The following is a 16,922-nucleotide window of genomic DNA, read 5'->3' on the forward strand; positions in this document are numbered from 1 at the left end:
TGTCCAAAGACCAGAAGATGCGGAATGAAAGTTGAGCGTGGTGATGCACAGAGCTGTTGGGAGCCAACATTTGGGCAGTGGGGATATGGGATGCCGGGACATCGGGCCCACTGCACGGGTGGGCTGAGGTGGGGACGGCGGCCACGCGAGTGTCCCATTCCCGTTCCACATGGCCCCGTTGGGGAGGTGATGCTGTTGTGGGACGTGGCCACTTTACTGTGAGCCTGGCTGGGTGCGGGGCACGAGCAGCCCTGGGGTGCTGAGATTTGCTGTGCCCATTTCCAGCACCCCACATCCCCTGGGCTCCCTCCCTTGCAGTGCTCCCACTGCCACCCACGGCCCTGAGGCACCCGTGTGTGTTTTTCCAGTTGTGTTTCTCAGGAATAGAATCAAAAAGACAAATCCCACAAGTGAATGCTGAAAGAGTTTTATTTAGCAGCCTCCGTGTCATCGTGAGCCGTGCAAAGCCACTCAGCAGCCCCCTCCTGCCCCCGTCCACGTGTGGCCACCACCCCCACCAAGTCTGACATGAAGATGGGGTGAAAAAAGTGCAAATCAGAGGCCGTGCAACCTACCTGCCCTCCCATGGCAGCCAGCACGGAACTCCCACCCCACAGAGCAGGTGGGGGGACAAGACCATGTGTTCCCCTGCTCCCCGCCGTGCGTTGGGTTGGTGCCTTCCTGTCCTCAGCTCCATGACAGTGGCTGGCACAGAGGTTGCTGTCGGCGCTCTCTTCTCCGTAGCCCACAGTACACTCATCCATAAAGTAGGAAACACTACACCCTGCAGTGCTGTTTAGTAGTGCTTTCTACTTTATGGGTGACTGCACTGTCTCTCAGTCGGTGTTGGCGGTTGCTCTCCTCTGGTGATGCATTTTCCTCCGCTCGTGCCCGGCCGTGGGGTTGTCTTTGTGGGCTGCATGGCCGAGGGCTCAAAGGGACGAGCAGCCCCTGCTGGCCTCACCTCCCACCCTGAGGAGCCAAGCGGGGCACAGGGGACACCCCCGCCTCACCCCCGTGAGGAGATCTTGCCTTGTAACTCTAAGACAACATCCTGGGCACAAGGGGCAGCCTGGCTTTGCTTGCCCTATGGGGGGCACTGTACTTTGCAAGCCACCGTTCCCTCTCGAGCTCTTTGCTGAGCACAGGGGATATTGTCACCTTGTCCCCAAAGGGCAGGTCCCACCTCAGACCCCATCCCAGTCAAACTGAAACTTCTTGTCTTGTTCCTGCTGGAGAGAATCCCCACAAACCTCATTATTCCCCCTCAGACCCCAACCCTGATCTTCTTTGCCTCCCCCCCATGTGGAAGACCAGGAATCCCCCCCCTCCCCCCCAGCCAGTAACCCCCTGTTGGGGTACATTCCACCTCAAACTTCATTGTTGGCTTTCAGCCCCCCTTTGAGCCACAAAGGACCTGATCCAAAGGGTGAGATTCCACCGTAACTCCCTCGTTGTCCCTCAAAGCTCATCAAAGTCACATACGACCCCCCAGCCTCATCCACACGCAGAGATGCCTCCTCAATGTCCTCTGGTCACAGGGGACTTTTTGCACCGTCCCCGTGGTGAGGAGTCCATGGAAAACTCCACCTTCATGGCTGGGCACCCTTTGCCTTGTCCCTGTGGTGGAGTCCCTGTCTAAATGCCACTGTGGCCGCAGAAGTCTCCTTTTCCTTGTCCTTATGGTGGAGACCTCACGGCAAACCCTGTCCCCATTACAGGGACTGTCCTATCAAAGACTCTGTGGGGTCCCTATTTTGTGCTCTCTCCCTTGGCACTGAGGACCTGCTTGTCCCACCCTGTGGGGCTCCCACACTCTGGCCCCTCGAGGTCACCCTCCCATTAGGGCCACAGAAGTGCCATGGGCTGGGGGCTCCTCATGAACCTCCATCTCTCCCCTTTCTGCCACCCCCACGGTGACCCCCTCCGTGTCCCCGTTGTCCTTCAGGCCACGTGCTGGGTGGCACCAGGAGGCCCCCGCAGCCACACGGAGCCCCACACCCCGCTCCAACCTTATCCCCGCACCCCCACTGCCACTTCAGAGCCCCACATCAGCCTCACCTGCCCCACAGCTCCGCACCCGACGTCTCCCATCCCGCTGCCACCAAAATCCCCCTCAGTGGCACTTCTGCTTCGGCCTCTTCCCGCCTCCTCCCACCCATCCGCCACCGCGGTGCCTCCTCTCCACTCCGCCCTGGGGGGGACCCTTCACCCACAGGGCATCCTTAGCGCCCGCTGCCCCCCTGCCATCAGGTGGGACCGTGGCTGCCAGGACCCTCCAGGCCCTCCCGCTGCTCCACGTGGGCACCCACCGCCGGCCACGTCCCTCTGCACGTTACCAAGTCGGGGCGCAGGTGGCCCACGCCGGTGCCGATGCCGCAGGTGCTCCATGGGGTGTCGGTGTCTGGAGGAGCAATGGGCCGCGGTGGGGAGCGGGGCTGCTTTTAACCCCATCCTGCCCACGTGGCCCCGACCACAGGAAGAGCCGTCGCTGCCGAGGAGATAACGGTGCGTGGTCCCACCCAGCGCCGCCCTGCAGCCCGACCGCAGCCCGGGGCGAGGGGCAGCCGCCCGCCAGCGCCGGAAGCACCGGGGGCCGTTGCAGAGCAGCCGGTTACGCTCCCCTGGGCCTCGCAGTGCTGAGCAACAAACATGTTTGTGCAAAGAAAAGGAAAAGCTGTTTGCACTGGTTGCACCGTTTGCACCATTTGCACCGTTTGCACAGAGCAGGATGACAGCAGCTGTGCCCCCCCCAGACCCAGGCGTTTGATGCAGTGTGGGGTTGGTCCCATGTGGCTCTGCTGTGTCCCCCCCCCCAGCCCTGCAGCAGAGTTCCTCAGTGCAGAGTTTAGGGGGGGATGGCCGTGTTGGATGAGGGTTTGGGGTCCCCGAGCCCCGTGTCAGGGGGGCAGCAGGAGGGGATGCAGCAGTGAGCTGTGAGCCCTGGCCCTGCTCTTTAGGAAATGTGTTGCCCAAGAAACCTTCCTGAGCCTTTCCCTCACTCCGTGCTCTGCAACACCAGACTTCCCCACTGCTGAGGAAGCCATAACGGCCAACAGGAACACGAGGCCCCCAAAAAGAAAATGAAAGCCGGCTCTGCAGGGCGGGCGCATCCCTCTCACACGAGGGGCAGCCATCAGCGCCCGCAGCACCAGCACTGGGCCCGGCGTGAACCCTGGCACCGGTTTTCCAGCCAAGGGCCCATGGCACAGATGCCATCTCCAAGCTGTGCACAGTTCTGCAGCCCCACAGGAGGGCATAGAACTGTGGGTCTGCACAAGGGTCGGCTCCCAGCTTTGCTCTCCTGCCGTCACTGAGAAATGCAGCATGGAGCCAGGGAAGGTCAGCAGTGCTGCATGAAGCTGTGCCTTAAACCGGGCGAAAAATGATGAGCTGAATCCCCAAAAGTGGCTGTAAATGGGGATGGCTCAGTCATCTCTGGGCAATACCATTCGCTCTCTGCATTGATAATCTGGGAGGAAATATTACGAAGAAATCACTCTGGTGAGGTTTGCAGAAAGCAGAGAAGGAGCAAAGTCAAAATCAGCCGAGCAGCCGCTGAGATTTGGCCTCCTCCAGCAGCAGTTGCTGGGCTCACAGCAGGCGGAGGGGCTTTGGGCACACCGGGAACCTGCTGTGGGGCTGTTCCCAAATGGGCTGAGCTGATCCTGCAGCGTTGGTTCCCATTGCCTGGCTTCCTCCTGGGCCCCGTCCAACCCAAAGTGCGGCCACTTCTGGGGACAGCCAAGAAGTGTGACAGTGCTTTGAGGAGAGGTGAGCTGTGAGCGGGTCCTTCCTGGCCCAGAGACACCCCCACACCAGACAGCACCCCGAGCTGACAGGGCCTGCTGTGCTGCCTGCTGTCGGGGTGCTGTGGGTTGGTCTGCAGTGGGGTGGGAGGACAAAGGCACCACATGCAGTGGGTGAGCCAGTAGCAGCCCCCCACACACTGAAGCAAAGTGAAGGAGCCATGTTACTGCAGAGGGACTTTCTCCCCACCACAGGCCACACTGCTGGCAGCACACCCTGCTCCGAGGGCAGCCTGGCCCTGCTGGAGCTGTGTCTGGGTGGCTGGTGACAGGTACTAAGGCTCTTGGGGATCACTTATTGGAGAAAAGCTCCATTTAGTGCTAATAGGGCTGCACGGAAAGGTGGAGCTTGTTCCCTGAAGGAGGAGAGCTGGAGCAGTATGGCAAGGGGAGGGTGAAGCACGTGGCCGGGAGTGGGGTCAGGGGTGCCGTGACCCACGGAGCACAGCAGGGTGCGGAGCTGCGCCCCACACGTACCAGGTGCTCTGGGGGCCGTTCCCCACAAAGCGAACCCGGGTGCGTTCCCGGCAGGGAAGTGGGGGAGGTGACGCTTCCTCTTTCCTGGCTGCGCGGCAGAGCGTGTCCTGGGGACGGGACGCAGCATTTCGGGCGTCCCAGGCTGGGTTCCTCCTCCGGCAGAGCCCCCCCCCCCAACCCCCCACCTCCTGTTTCTCAAAAAGAAGGAAATCAGCAGATCTGGTTTCAGGGCTGAGGAGGCTGAAGGTCTCCAACTGGGGATGAACTCACCGCATCTCCCGGCATTGGTTCATTTTGCCAAGTGACAAACAAGGCCACAGCAGTTCCTAACTCGCCCCCTGTCCCCACACGCGGCCAAAATAGCTGCTGAGATCACAGAGACGTTCGGGGTTTGGTGGGGGGAGGTGAAGCAGCTGAGTTTCCTCTCTGGGGGGTCTCGTGGGAGCACCCAGCCCCCAGCGCTCCCAGCCTCGCTCTGCGCCCACGGGTGTGCAGGGAACCAGAGGAGCCCCCACGGTGCTGGGGCAGCTCCTGACACACCGAGCCCTGCAGTGGAGCAGGATCTGGCACTGCTCCCATCTCTGCCGTCATCTCAGAGCGCTCGGCTGTGGCTCGGCCACCTGCAGCATCCCCCTGCGTGGCCCTTTCTGCTCCCTTCTGAGTGCCGATGGCTCGTGGAGCTGCCAGCCCTGCCCCACTCCCCGCTGCTGTTGCTTTTCCAGTAACTTTCCCAGTATCAATGAGCGCAGGGCAGCGGGTGCTGGGGCTCCAGGGACGGCAGCACGGCTGACCCAGGCCCTCGGGCAGGGGGAAGGGCCCTTGTCGAGCCGTGCAGCCCAGGAGCTGCGAAAGAGCTGATATTTCTTATCTCTCTTTGCAGCAACTTCCCCTCCTCGGCTGTGGTCGGGGTGCTTGCTGCACACAGGGGAAGTGGCGGCTGGGTCGGCTGCCTTCGGGCCTGTGCTGTGCTTCATGGAGCTGTGTCAGAGGAAAGAGTGCTCTCAGCCACAGGCTGTCTGACCCCCCGCTGCTGTCCTGAGGAGTGGGAAAGGGGTCTGCGTGCTGCTGTTTCCTAAGCCTCAATGGCACAGACCTCTGGGAGCACCTCCTGCTCCACCCAGCAGTGCCTGCCAGACCCAGATGGAGCCTTCCTTGTGCCACTGTTCACTCTGAAGCCTAATGACAGCATTCCCAACACAAGCCACCAGTGTCCCTGTCAGAGCAGCCCCAAATGTCCCCAGTGGATGGAGTCAGCTCTGCGCCCTGAGCTCCCACGTGCTTGTAGGCCTGCCTGCACTGCATCATGGAGGCCAAAACTGGCAGAGTAGTGACTGCTGCCCTCCCTCTGGCCAGGAGGGCTGTTGTGAAGGCACGAGGAGGAACTGCAGCACCACTGAGCCCAGAGGAGAGAGCTGGGACAGACTGGGACACATTGTGAGGGGCTGGCATCCCCCGCTTTGCCCAGCAGGCTCAGTGCCAGCTGTGCTCTGCTCTCTGCCTATGCTTTGAGGCAGGGAAGGACCCTGAGGGGCTGAGCCCCCATCCTTCGAGCAGCCCATGCAGCACCAGGGTTGCACCGGGGCTGTGCCCAGCGCTGCTGCCCACACCTGGTGCCATGAGCTGCCTGCAGGGCCAGAACGGTGCCACCCCTGGGCCCAGCGCTGCACCGGGAGAGCGGCCGTTGGGAGTGAGTCAACCAGAAACTGCAGGGTGAAACGGGCCGCGAGCGGAGGGCAAATGAGAGCACAAAGGGAAACCTCAAAAAGCCGAAGTGACGCGATGGGGCGGGCACAGCGGCCGTGGGGAGAACGCAGAGCTTTGCTTTGCCCATATATAGACAAATCGCGGCCCGTCTGCGCCAATGACGGATGTGGGGCCGTTGCGGTGCCGGTGCGGCACGGAGCGCTCCGACATCTTCCATGTCACCTGCTGCAACCGGCTGACAGGTGGGGGAAGGGGCGGTGGGCCGGGCCATGTGCCCCCCAGGGCTCCACTGCTGTGTGGGCAATGCTGGTCCCCCCCTTCCCATCTCCATCCCGGGAACCGTGGGGAGAGCGGCCATGTCCCTGAGGGCCTGAGCAGGAGTCAAGCACCTAGCATGCAGTGCAGGGATGGAGGCCTCAGAGCCCTCAGCCCAGCTGGGGCCATTTTTGTGCTCCAGGCAGACATTTAGAGCAGCACAGGTGGCTGAGAAGGAGAGCGCCTGGGGGTGGGTGGAAAAGGGACACAGAGGGACAGGTACCAAGGGGCCTTGGTCTGGCTGGTGGGCTCCGTCCAGCTCCAGCACCACACTTAGGCTGCAACCAGATAGACAGAACACCACTGCTCAGAGCACACGTGGCTGCACAGCCTGGTGAGCAGCAGGACCAGCTGCAGGGCCAGGACTCAGAGAGCCCAGGAATGCTGTGGATGGGACAGACATGGTCAGGCTGCCACATCCCCCTGTGACTCCAGCTCTGCAGCTCCACTTGGCCGAGTACCCTCAGGAAGTGCAGTGGGGAGGTGGGACGTCTCCTGCCCAGGGGAGGTTTGGGACCCTCTGCCAGCTCCTGCTGTTCCCAAACCACCCCAGCTCTGCTGACACTCTATAACAGGTTTGGGCAACAAGAAGCAGCTGATGGACACTTTGCAGACAGCACCACGTGTGCAAGCAGTGACAGCACCAGGGTGGCAGCCCCTTCTTCATGAGCCCTTTGCAGGTCTTCCCCACGCACTGATGACCCTGCGGCCAGCTCTTTCTCCACGAGGTCTCCTCCTTCCCTCTGCACTTGGTGAGGAGCAAACGCCAGGGTTGCTAACGCAGGTCAGAGCTCCTGCACTGCACCTCACCCACCAGCTCCATCACTGGCACACAGGAGGCCCTGCAGCCCCACACAGGGACGCGGTGCTTCAGCTCTGCCACGCTTCAAAGCCTTTCACATCCGCCCACACCTCCGAAACTGCATCCAGCCCTTGTGCCACCGTTACTGTAACCTTCCTCCCCTGCAGCCCCTCCTGGTGAGAACCCCCGGCCCCACCACATCAGAGGCACCCGGCGTCTCGCTGCCTGTGAGCTGTGTGCTCAGGTTGGGTGGCAGGGAGATGGGGCTGCACCCCCTGACCTCAGCCTGCAGTTAGCAGCTCACACCCTGGCTGTGCCATCTTCCTACCGGCGGGTATCGCCCTGTTGTACCTTCGGTCATCCAATCTGGTTCCACCACCCTGCTTCAATTTAGGGCCTTTTTTGTTTGTTTTCAGCACCCACCATCAAGGGTCCCGGCCCCCCAGCTCATAAAACAGAGTCCAGAGGCACTGAGGGTCTGGAGGTTGGTGCAAAGGGGGACTGACCCTCCCCAGAGGGCCCTGCACAGCATCCCCGCTGCCTGACCTTGACGTGAGCACAGAGTGGCAACCAGAGGGCAAAACCGGGGGGTGGAGGTGGGCGCTCCCCCCCTGCATTGCCCGCAGCCCCGCAGAGGCGCTCCCAGCACTTCTGCACTAACCTGCAGGTGCTCGGCGGGGCTCGGCTCACCCAAGACACGCGGCCCCGACAAAGGAGCACCGCGTCGGCCTGGGGGTCCCTGTGCCTCGTGTGAAGCCCTGCGCACGGAGCAGAGGCCCCCTGGGGGCGGTGAGGCCGGCCGGGCATTTCCCAGCGCGGCGGCAGCTGCCTGCCTGACACACCGTGTGCTCTGCGGTTTCGGAAAGTCGCTTTTCTCGCCCGGAGGGGCAGCCGGGTATCGGTTCTCAAAACCTGCGCGAAGAAACGCGCTCACTCGTGCTTCCTGCCCCGCCGGCCCCGGCTCCGCCGCCCTCCCGGCAGCTCCCACGCGGTGCCCGAGCCGAGCGACGCAGCCCCGCAGCCCGAGATATTCTGCCGTCATTTGCTGCAGGGGGAGGAGCTGTCTCGAACTGACTCAGATCCACATTCCCTGCCCGTTGGAAGCTCTCGGCACAGGCTGCCGCACATTTTTCCTCCGACTTCTTCAACGTGAGAGCTCCCTGCCCTACTTTGCTCAGCAAATAAAGCTTTGCATCCATTTCCTTTTCCTGCTATGAAGCCGCAGCGGCTCCAGGGCTGGAATCTCACCGAAACGCTCATTTGAGGCGCCTCGCAGAGCCCGGCGCTCAGCTCCAGCAGCCTGGGAGCAATGAGTCACGGCGTGGGCTGGGAGATGCGGTGCGCGGTGGGTGCTGGGCAGAGGCGCACAGAGTCGGCCCTATTCGAGGCGCCGCGTTTTTGTGTGATCTGCTGCGGGCGGAGGAGGCGCAGATCCCTCCGAAAGACCACCGGTACCGGCAGGCGGCTGCGCTGTGCGGGCTCCATTCCACCTGGCTCCATTCCACCTGCGCTGCGGGCGCTGAGTGAGTTACCGGAACCTCCTCCAAGCCCACAGCCCCACACTTGGATCCTGGCTGAGCACCCTGCACTGCTCGGAGCCCTGCACAGAGCTGCCAGCCCTGCACCAGGGGACGTGACAGTTAATGTGCTCTAGAGGAGCCCACCCACCTCTGGAGACCGGGAAGGTGGGGACAGCCTGAAATATGCCCCCAAGGAGCTGAAAGGAGAGATGGGATGCGGAGATGCGCTCCGTGACTCTCCAGCCCCCGCCGTCCCCAGGCCCAGCCCTGCTCCGCAAAGCCCTGCTGCCACCCCGTGGCACTTGAGCAGCGGTGCAGCAGAGCCGGGCACGGCCGCGACGATCGTCCACGTGTGTGTGCCACGCACAACGTCCTTCCGGCCTGGCCAGAGCCAGAACCTCCCAGACCCACCGCCCACGGAAGGTGATCCAGCTCATCCTCCTGGACCCGCTTTGATCTGAACCTCATCAGCTCTCACCAACCTCATGGAGCAGCACTGGAGCTGAGTGCAAAACCCCTTCCCACAACTTCTGCCCCCCACGGTGGGTGAAACCAGCACCGATTAAACACGATGGACTCCACTGACCAGAAAACATGTTTTATTGAATCATTTACAGCTGTGTCCCAGCTCCTCTTACCCACCCTGACTATAAAGGCTTTGTGCATCACCATTAAACACCTCTTTCCCAGACCTACTCACACCCCCCTCCCTGTCAAGGATGCAACTGATTTGAAGGTCTTTGTGGTCCAGCAGTGCTTGGCTGAGTCCAGAGGTGCTGAGCGAGAGCAGCCGAGCCAGCAGCTCCCTCAGAGTCCAGGTCCCTCATGCTAAAACTAAAAGGTTCCAGAGCAGTGCTCCATGTACCGGCTGCCTCGCTGAGCAGCCCAGCAGAGCACAAGGAATCCAACACCAGAGCTATTTAGGTTTTGATAGCCGTGTCTCGTGACTTATAAGCCACACCGCGGCTCTTCAGCTCTCGGACAATCCCTGCAACAAGGACACAAACACACATCAGAATTCAGTGAAGCAAGGCCCAAGAGCATCTCCCATACGCGTCCCCTCCTGTCCTGTGCTCACAGCTGCGCTCTGCCTGCAGCTGCACAGAGCACATGGCATCACTGCTATGCTCTACTTGCTTCAGATGTGCCCAAAGCTGTGCCAGGCCTCGTGCTGTCCCCTACCAGACAGTGGAGCTGAGGGGAGGAACAAAGGAGCTGCCATTCCAAGCAGCAGTGCAGCTTTTACCCCGGGTGTGGGGGACTGCAGCCCCCACGTGACTCAGCTCAGCAGTTTGATCTGGGGCTGCACAGGAGAAAAGGAAAATGGGATTTCTGCTTTCTGAAGGCCGGGCCAACCCACTGCACCTTCACTGCACCTACAAACAAACAGATGCCACCTTAGCTTGACGTGAGCCCTTAGTGCAGCACTGCAGTGGGAAGGGACGTCAGCTCCCCCGTGCTCAGGACCATTCTCCCAGCAGCACCCCTTTCCACACCATTCATTTTCGTTTCCTTGAAGCTGTGCAGCTTGACGCGTGCACACTTTCCATAGCCGGGCTTTCATCACATTCCATCGTCACTCCGATGTGCAGCCTGGCACCACAGGTTTTATTCAGCAGGATTTTCATACCAGCTTTGGGCAAGCAGAATGCTGGATGACCACAGCCTGCAGAACAGGGAACCCTGCCTCCCATCGCACATCTTCGTGCAGTCACCTTTCATGCTCTGGGCCTGCGCTCTCTCTGTTGTAACACTGTTTAATGCACCCCCAAATGCTGACTTTATCAGAGCGCAGCAGGGCAACAGACAGCGCCAAGGATACAAAAGGACCCACCCCTCAGTGCCCCCCGTTACCTTGGGGCAGGCGGCCGGTCACCGACACCGCGTACACACCGGGCTTGAAGTTACCTGAGGGACAGAGAGCACTGAGTGCAGCACCCGGGCGGGCAAACAGCCCCACAGCATCAGCCCGTGCAGCCGCCCAACCCTCGGGAGCTGCAGCGCCCAAGGAACAAATCCTGCTCCCAGCATCACGGAACTACAGAGCACTTTGGGCTGGAAGGAGCTCACAGCCCATCCCTGCATGCGCCGGGTGTCCCTCCAGCTCGGGCTGCCCAGCGCCCACCACGGGCTGGGGCACCTGCAGGGCTGGGGCTATCAGAGAAGGGCTGGGGCAGCACAGCGGTGGCACTCACTGATGCGCTGCCATTTGGAGACCCAGCTGTCCTCGGGGCTCATCATGGCGATGATCCTGCGGGACAGAAGGACGTGAGGACACCGGCACCGCCCGCCAGCACCGCGCGGCCCGGCCCGGCCCCGTTACCCATCGAAGGAGGAGCTGGTGCAGTCGTAGACCATCTCGCGGTTGCCCTTCATCTGCAGGTACGCATCGCAGTTGTCGCAGCCGTCGTACTCGAACTGCTCGAGGGTCTGCGGGGAAACCGGGACCGCGGAGAGCTCAGAGAGCTCAGGGAGCACCGGGAGCACGGAGCGCCCCGCAGCGCCAACAGCGAACCGCGCGGGGGGGAGGAACGGCGGCGGAGGAAAGGCCGAGCGGGGCGGGCCGGGCTCCGGCGGGGCGGGGAGGGGGGGAAGGCCGGACAGAGCGGGCTGTGCGGGCCGGGGGGAAGGCGGCGGGTCCGGCGGAGCGAACCTTGACGAGGGAGCAGAGCAGGCAGGCACGGAGGTGCCGCAGGTCTTTAGGGACGGTCTCCAGCGCCATGGCTGCCGCCGCCGCGCACGCGCAGAGCGGGGCTGGAGCGGGCAGCGCCCGGAGGGGGGCGGCAGAGAGAAGGGAGGGGCGGGACGGGGGGCGGCGGGGCCGGGATGGGGGCGGTGCGGCGGGGATGGGGGCTGCCGGCATGGAACGGAGTCATCGGGATCGAGGAACGGCTGCGGGCGGACGGACCTCGGAGGTCACATCGAACCAACGCGAGCAGCGCTGCTGAGCGACAGAGCGGGAACCAGCCGGGACTGAGCAGCAACCGTCGTGTCTGGAGCACTGCCGGGGATGGGATGGGATGGGATGGGATGGGATGGGATGGGATGGGATGGGATGGGATGGGATGGGATGGGTTGGGATGGGATGGATGGGATGGGATGGGATGGGATGGGGTGGGATGGGATGGGATGGGATGGATGGAATGGGATGGGATGGGATGGGATGGGATGGGATGGGATGGGATGGGATGGGATGGGATGGGATGGGATGGGATGGGATGGATGGAATGGGATGGGATGGGATGGGATGGGGTGGGATGGGATGGGATGGGATGGGATGGGATGGGATGGGATGGGATGGGATGAGATGGGATGGGATGGGATGGGGTGGGATGGGATGGGATGGGATGGGATGAGATGGGATGGGATGGGATGGGATGGGATGGGATAAGATGGGATGGGATGGGATGAGATGGGATGGGATGGGATGGGATGGGGTGGGATGGGATGGAATGGGATGGGGTGGGGTGGGATGGGATGGGATGGGATGGGATGGGATGGGATGGGATGGATGGAATGGGATGGGATGGGATGGGATGGGATGGGATGGGATGGGATGGGATGGGATGGGGTGGGGTGGGATGGGATGGGATGGGGTGGGATGGGATGGGATGGGGTGGGATGGGATGGGATGGGATGGGATGGGGTGGGGTGGGATGGGATGGGGTGGGATGGGATGGGATGGGGCACCCACAGCCCAGGGCAGCGCCTCACCGCCTCTGGGTGAAGCATTTTCCCCTGGCATCCAATCCAAACCTCCTCTCCTGCCAACCAGTCCCTCACCCACCAAACACCACCCCCTGAACCCGCATTTCTCCAGTTCAGAGGTAAGGATGTGGTGTAGGACACGTCAAAGGCCACACAGGAGTCCAGCTGCACAGCATCACATCACAGAAGGGCACCAGACGTGCATGCTGTTGTGCCGTGCATGCTGTTGTGCTGTGCATGCTGTTGTGCCGTGCATGCTGTTGTGCTGTGCATGCTGTTGTGCCGTGCATGCTGTTGTGCTGTGTGTGCTGTTGTGCCATGCATGCTGTTGTGCTGTGCACGCTCTGCCCTTGGTGAAGCCGTGTCAGATCAGCTGCCCACCCCTCACAGCCCTCACGGAGCCATGAAGCCACAAAGCTCCTTGAGAAGCACACCTGGCGGCTTTGTGCAGAACAAAAAGACGCGAGCAGGCCGGGTACGTGGATAAATATATTAGTAAATAAATATATTTCTGAGCACATCAGCATATTCACACATCTTCGTTTGTATCAGACATAAATACACAGTTCTGCACATATATAAAACCTATTCTTCCATTTTCGGTTGATAATTTATTCCCGAGGCCAGGACAGACTCAGCAAAACAAAACAACAAACGAACCTGGATTCACATTTAGAAGGATCTGAACTTTCAAAAAGGAGCAGAGGCTCCGTGTTGAATCGGGGGGGTCCGGCCGGCCCAGGCACCGCCCACAGCCACTATAACAGCGGGGGGGCTGAAGGTCCTGGGAAGAAAGCGATCCCTGGGGAGGGACTGACGGTTCAGCTGCGGGCAGAGCGAGGTGGGGATGCTCCGGATTCCGTCAGTTTTCAGCCGGGTCTTTGGACTCGGTAAAGGAAAGCAGATGCTGTTTCATTGCGGTGGTGCTGAGGACGCGCAGTGCCCGGCCCAAGGGTACTGACCACTCCAAGGCATCGCCCTGAAGCGAGAGGTGCAGGAACAGAGAGGAGCCACTTCCCATGTCTCAGACGTCGCTTCCCTTCGAGGTGGCTGAGCATTGTAGTCCATCAAAAGCATTCCAAAAACCACCTTCCTGCAGAGCTCCTCCCTCTCATCCCACCTGAGAACCCAGCTGCACAACCTGCACACATTCAGCTCAGCAAGCCCCACCGAGAGGGCCCAGCATCGGAGATGTCTGTTTTCTGAATGAAAAGTAGCAGCAGCATAAAAATCAGGAAATGAAAACACTTTAAGGTGGGCGTTGCCCTGCACAGCCCGGTAATACTGCAGTGGGAAGTGGAGAGGGTTTGTTAGTACTGACCACTTTCTCCAAGGAGCTTTGGGGCTTGCTGAGATCCGGTCCTCCTCTTTGTTAGGACTGGGAGGGAAAGGAGTACTTCCAGACTGCAACGCAGGCACTCGTTCCTTTGAGGCAGTGAAATGCGTCCCTGGAGGCTCCCAGCCTTCCTTTCCTAAAGAAACCAGTGGGAGCAACCCTGACTTCATCACCCCCATCTGTGAAGTCATCTGAGCCTCTGGGATGGCCGACGATGCAGGGGGCTGGTTGAGACAAGCCACGTGCCACATACACAAGAAGTTGAACAGGGGGAATCTGGACCCGTTCCTGGCTTCCTTTCTTCTCTTCATGACTGGCTTTCCCGCAAGGGAGAAAACATCTGGACTTGTGTCTTCTGCTTGCTTTGTAGGACAGATGAGGAGCCTGAGAAGGTTAGAATACAGTTCTGCTGGGTTCTTTGATATGAAAAACTCAGCTCTTTTCTAGTCTGAAAGGTCCTGCAGCAGCTCGATCATGGGAGACAAGAAAAGGAACAACAGCAAGGAAGTCATGTTCTGTTTAAAGCAGTCTTACTGGTTGGCTTTCAGTAACATCATGTTAGTGACGTGAAGCTGGGACAAAGATGTCTCCTTCAAAGATTAGGGCTAGCAAGCCCCATGAAAGCTTTCCTCAGAAGGAATAGGCCGGATTAATCTGAACTGGGACCATCTCTCCTATTTGCTCCTGAACTGAGGAAGAAGCTGCTGCTTCACATGAAGGTACAGAGCGATTCTCAGAGAGGAGATGGGGAACTTCTGTCCCTGAGCCAGGTTTCTGTCAGCAGTTACCTTCAGCTCTAATGACCTGCCCTTCCCAAGGCTTCATTAACTCTGAAAACCTGAGATAGTCTTGGTGCCCTATAAACACGGGATCCTGGCTAAGTCTTTGGCCTGGATGATCAGTTAAGGCAGTGAACTCCAGTCTAAATCCTCGCTGTGTGAAAGCTGTTTGGGTATCGTGGTGTGAATTTGCCAGATTTTATTTTACTTGAATGTCACCAAATTAGGAGACATAGGAAATAAGAGCTGGTGGCATCCCAGGCGTCTCACGGAAGTACAGAGATGGGGCTGGGTGACAGATGGGGCTCGGCTCTGCATTTATTCCACATGCTTTTACTGGGATTGTTTTTTTACGCGGGGTGACAAGCAGCAGCCATGTGAAATAAGGATTTGTCACAGCTCCTGTGGTGGGGCCACCCCAACTTCAAAACATGCTCAAAACAGACGAGCTCTGAGCAGAGCCGTCCACACCTGCTTTGAGTAGATGGAGGTGTTGCAGGGACAAAGAGATGTGTTCACATTAGGAGATGAGGGGGTAGATTCTTCGCGATGGAGAGAATCTGACCCGGCTTCTTCCCAGAAATTGCGACATTGTCTCTGGGTCTTCATCTCCACTGCTGGAAAACGCAGCACGTGGCTGAGCTGCCTTCAGCTGAGGGACAACGAAGTGGCCAAAAGTGGTGAGAGACGTCGGTTTCCTATGAAGTTGGAAGAGGCGCCTTTCAGGGTGGACCTGTGAGTGCTGGGATGGAGGACACCCCGCTCCTGTATCTGAAATAAGAGTGGGAAAGCTAAAGAAGTCCGGCTTTTGACCTAAGAATGGAAATGAAGTCGGGAGCTAGCAGGCCACAGGAAGCCATTCCTGCAGCTTTTGCTCTTGAAGGCTTATTGATTTCTGAAGTGTTTTTCAAAACCTTCTGCGGCACGAAGATGCCAGAATAGCAGCTTGCACTCACTCTGCGAGCTCTCCAGCTGGGGACGCCCAGGACCGGCCTCTGAGTGAGCCAGCCCACGCAGACGGATGCCTCGGGATGGAGGTGGGCTGCCTGTGCCTTCACAGGAGAAGAGGACCTGGAGAACACAGCTCTGTGTTTCTGTGACCATTGCAATGTGGAAATGTTGAGGAGACCACAAGCATCACATTGCTTATGTGCGGTCTGACCGCGGCTGGGCCGTGCGGCTCAGGGCTGGTCAACACGTGCAGACACTGAGGTGTGAGCTCCGCTCCGGCTGGTTTGCTGAACATCTTTGTCCACTCCAGCTCTCCTATAAGCAAATGAGCCGCCAGTGTCTTGTTAAACTGAGTGTTCGCAGACATCCTGGGCCTCCTCTTCAGATCCTGCAGTCAAAAGAAGAATAAAGAAAGCGTGAGCTGAACGTTCCAGGGCCTCGTGCTGACCACTGCAATAGAGGGAACATTCTGCAGTGGAAGCCACAATGTTTCTCTCAGTATTTTGGAGGGACTTTTCTGGCCACAGTCAGGTTATTCCTCTATGTTAAGACAGAACAAAACATAAATATAAGACATCAAACTCCTATTTGAATATTCAGAAAAGGGCTGAGGATGCGGTGCACGCCTGGATTCATCCTGCTGCTGGGTGCTGCTCTGGGGGCTTTTTGATGTGTGCTCTTTGAGGTGAATCTGTACAGCCATGTGAAAATGATCAGCACCAGAAAGTATTGCAGGCTCATATTCACACACACACCATGGCACCACCCTGCAGGCACAAGGGACAACAACAAAAGAAACTCCAGACAACAAAAAGAGACTGCAATGGAGCAGTGCAAGAAGGGTAGAGCGCAGGTGTTTCAAGGTATTCACAAATCACTTGAGTCCCCAAAACCACCAAACCCAATGAGTGTCAATTGGCCACTGACCCCAATGCCCTGCACCCAGCCAGCAAGGACTGCGCCTCCTTCCTCCCCAGCCCCATCTGAGCAGGTTGCACTGAAACACTCCGTGTAGGGGCTGCCTAGTAACCACGCGCCCTTGGTTACTGCTTCAGACAGCCTCTGCCAGCTGCTCCTTGGCTGTGCTGACTTACACACAGCACACAGGAGGCCAGACAGCCTCCGCTGCCTTGAGTCTCAAAGAGGATTACCAAACTGTTTTCTGAACTCTGCTCCTGCAGGGTCCCGTTACACAGAGTGAGAGAGAAGTGTAAAAGGGTCCTGAATCAGGAGACAGAGAGGTGGGTGATCCACAGCTGATGAGCTGGAGACCCCCAGAGGGCGAAGATCTGAAGGAACACACCTTGCTGATAGAACAGAGATCTCGTCCAGCAGGTGTTCACTTGTAATGGTGGTCCTTTTCTTCCCCCAGTCCCTTTCTCCCTCCCTAGTAAAGATCAAAGACATGACATGAAAGGGAATGGCTGTGAAAAGGAGCAGGAGGTGGGGAGTGAGGGAGGATGCTGACATGCTGCAGTGGATGAGATTTCCCAGAGAGAAAGTATGAGGTTCCACCGCTGT

General features: G+C 59.4%; 2 protein-coding genes across 2 annotated transcripts in view; both read right to left on the bottom strand.

Annotated features, from left to right (window-relative positions):
- Positions 1–9,210: 9,210 nt before the first annotated feature.
- SUPT4H1 (SPT4 homolog, DSIF elongation factor subunit) lies at positions 9,211–11,408 on the bottom strand. The gene is made up of 5 exons (XM_072353485.1): positions 11,281–11,408; positions 10,951–11,057; positions 10,823–10,878; positions 10,482–10,535; positions 9,211–9,615 (listed from the first exon to the last, which is right to left on the bottom strand). The coding sequence occupies exons 1-5, from the start codon at positions 11,347–11,349 to the stop codon at positions 9,548–9,550; spliced, it is 354 nt and encodes a 117-aa protein (XP_072209586.1). The 5' UTR covers positions 11,350–11,408; the 3' UTR covers positions 9,211–9,547.
- Positions 11,409–14,706: 3,298 nt separating this feature from the next.
- RNF43 (ring finger protein 43) overlaps positions 14,707–16,922 on the bottom strand; it is a 33,205-nt gene continuing 30,989 nt past the window's right edge. Inside the window, exon 9 of the mRNA XM_072353652.1 lies at positions 14,707–15,789. Within this exon, the coding sequence (XP_072209753.1) occupies positions 15,746–15,789 (44 nt within the window). The 3' untranslated portion in view covers positions 14,707–15,745. The remainder of the gene's footprint in view (positions 15,790–16,922) is intronic.

Source organism: Excalfactoria chinensis, chromosome 19, assembly GCF_039878825.1.
Source record: "Excalfactoria chinensis isolate bCotChi1 chromosome 19, bCotChi1.hap2, whole genome shotgun sequence".
Lineage (NCBI taxonomy): Eukaryota > Metazoa > Chordata > Aves > Galliformes > Phasianidae > Excalfactoria > Excalfactoria chinensis.

Coding starts and splice junctions, on each gene's coding strand:
- SUPT4H1 (XM_072353485.1), bottom strand. CDS start 11,349: ATGGCGCTGGAGACCGTCCCTAAAGACCTGCGGCACCTCCGTGCCTGC. Junction 11,058..11,280: donor TGCTCTGCTCCCTCGTCAAG/GTTCGCTCCGCC, acceptor GTTTCCCCGCAG/ACCCTCGAGCAGTTCGAGTA. Junction 9,616..10,481: donor GACCGGCCGCCTGCCCCAAG/GTAACGGGGGGC, acceptor TCCTTGTTGCAG/GGATTGTCCGAGAGCTGAAG.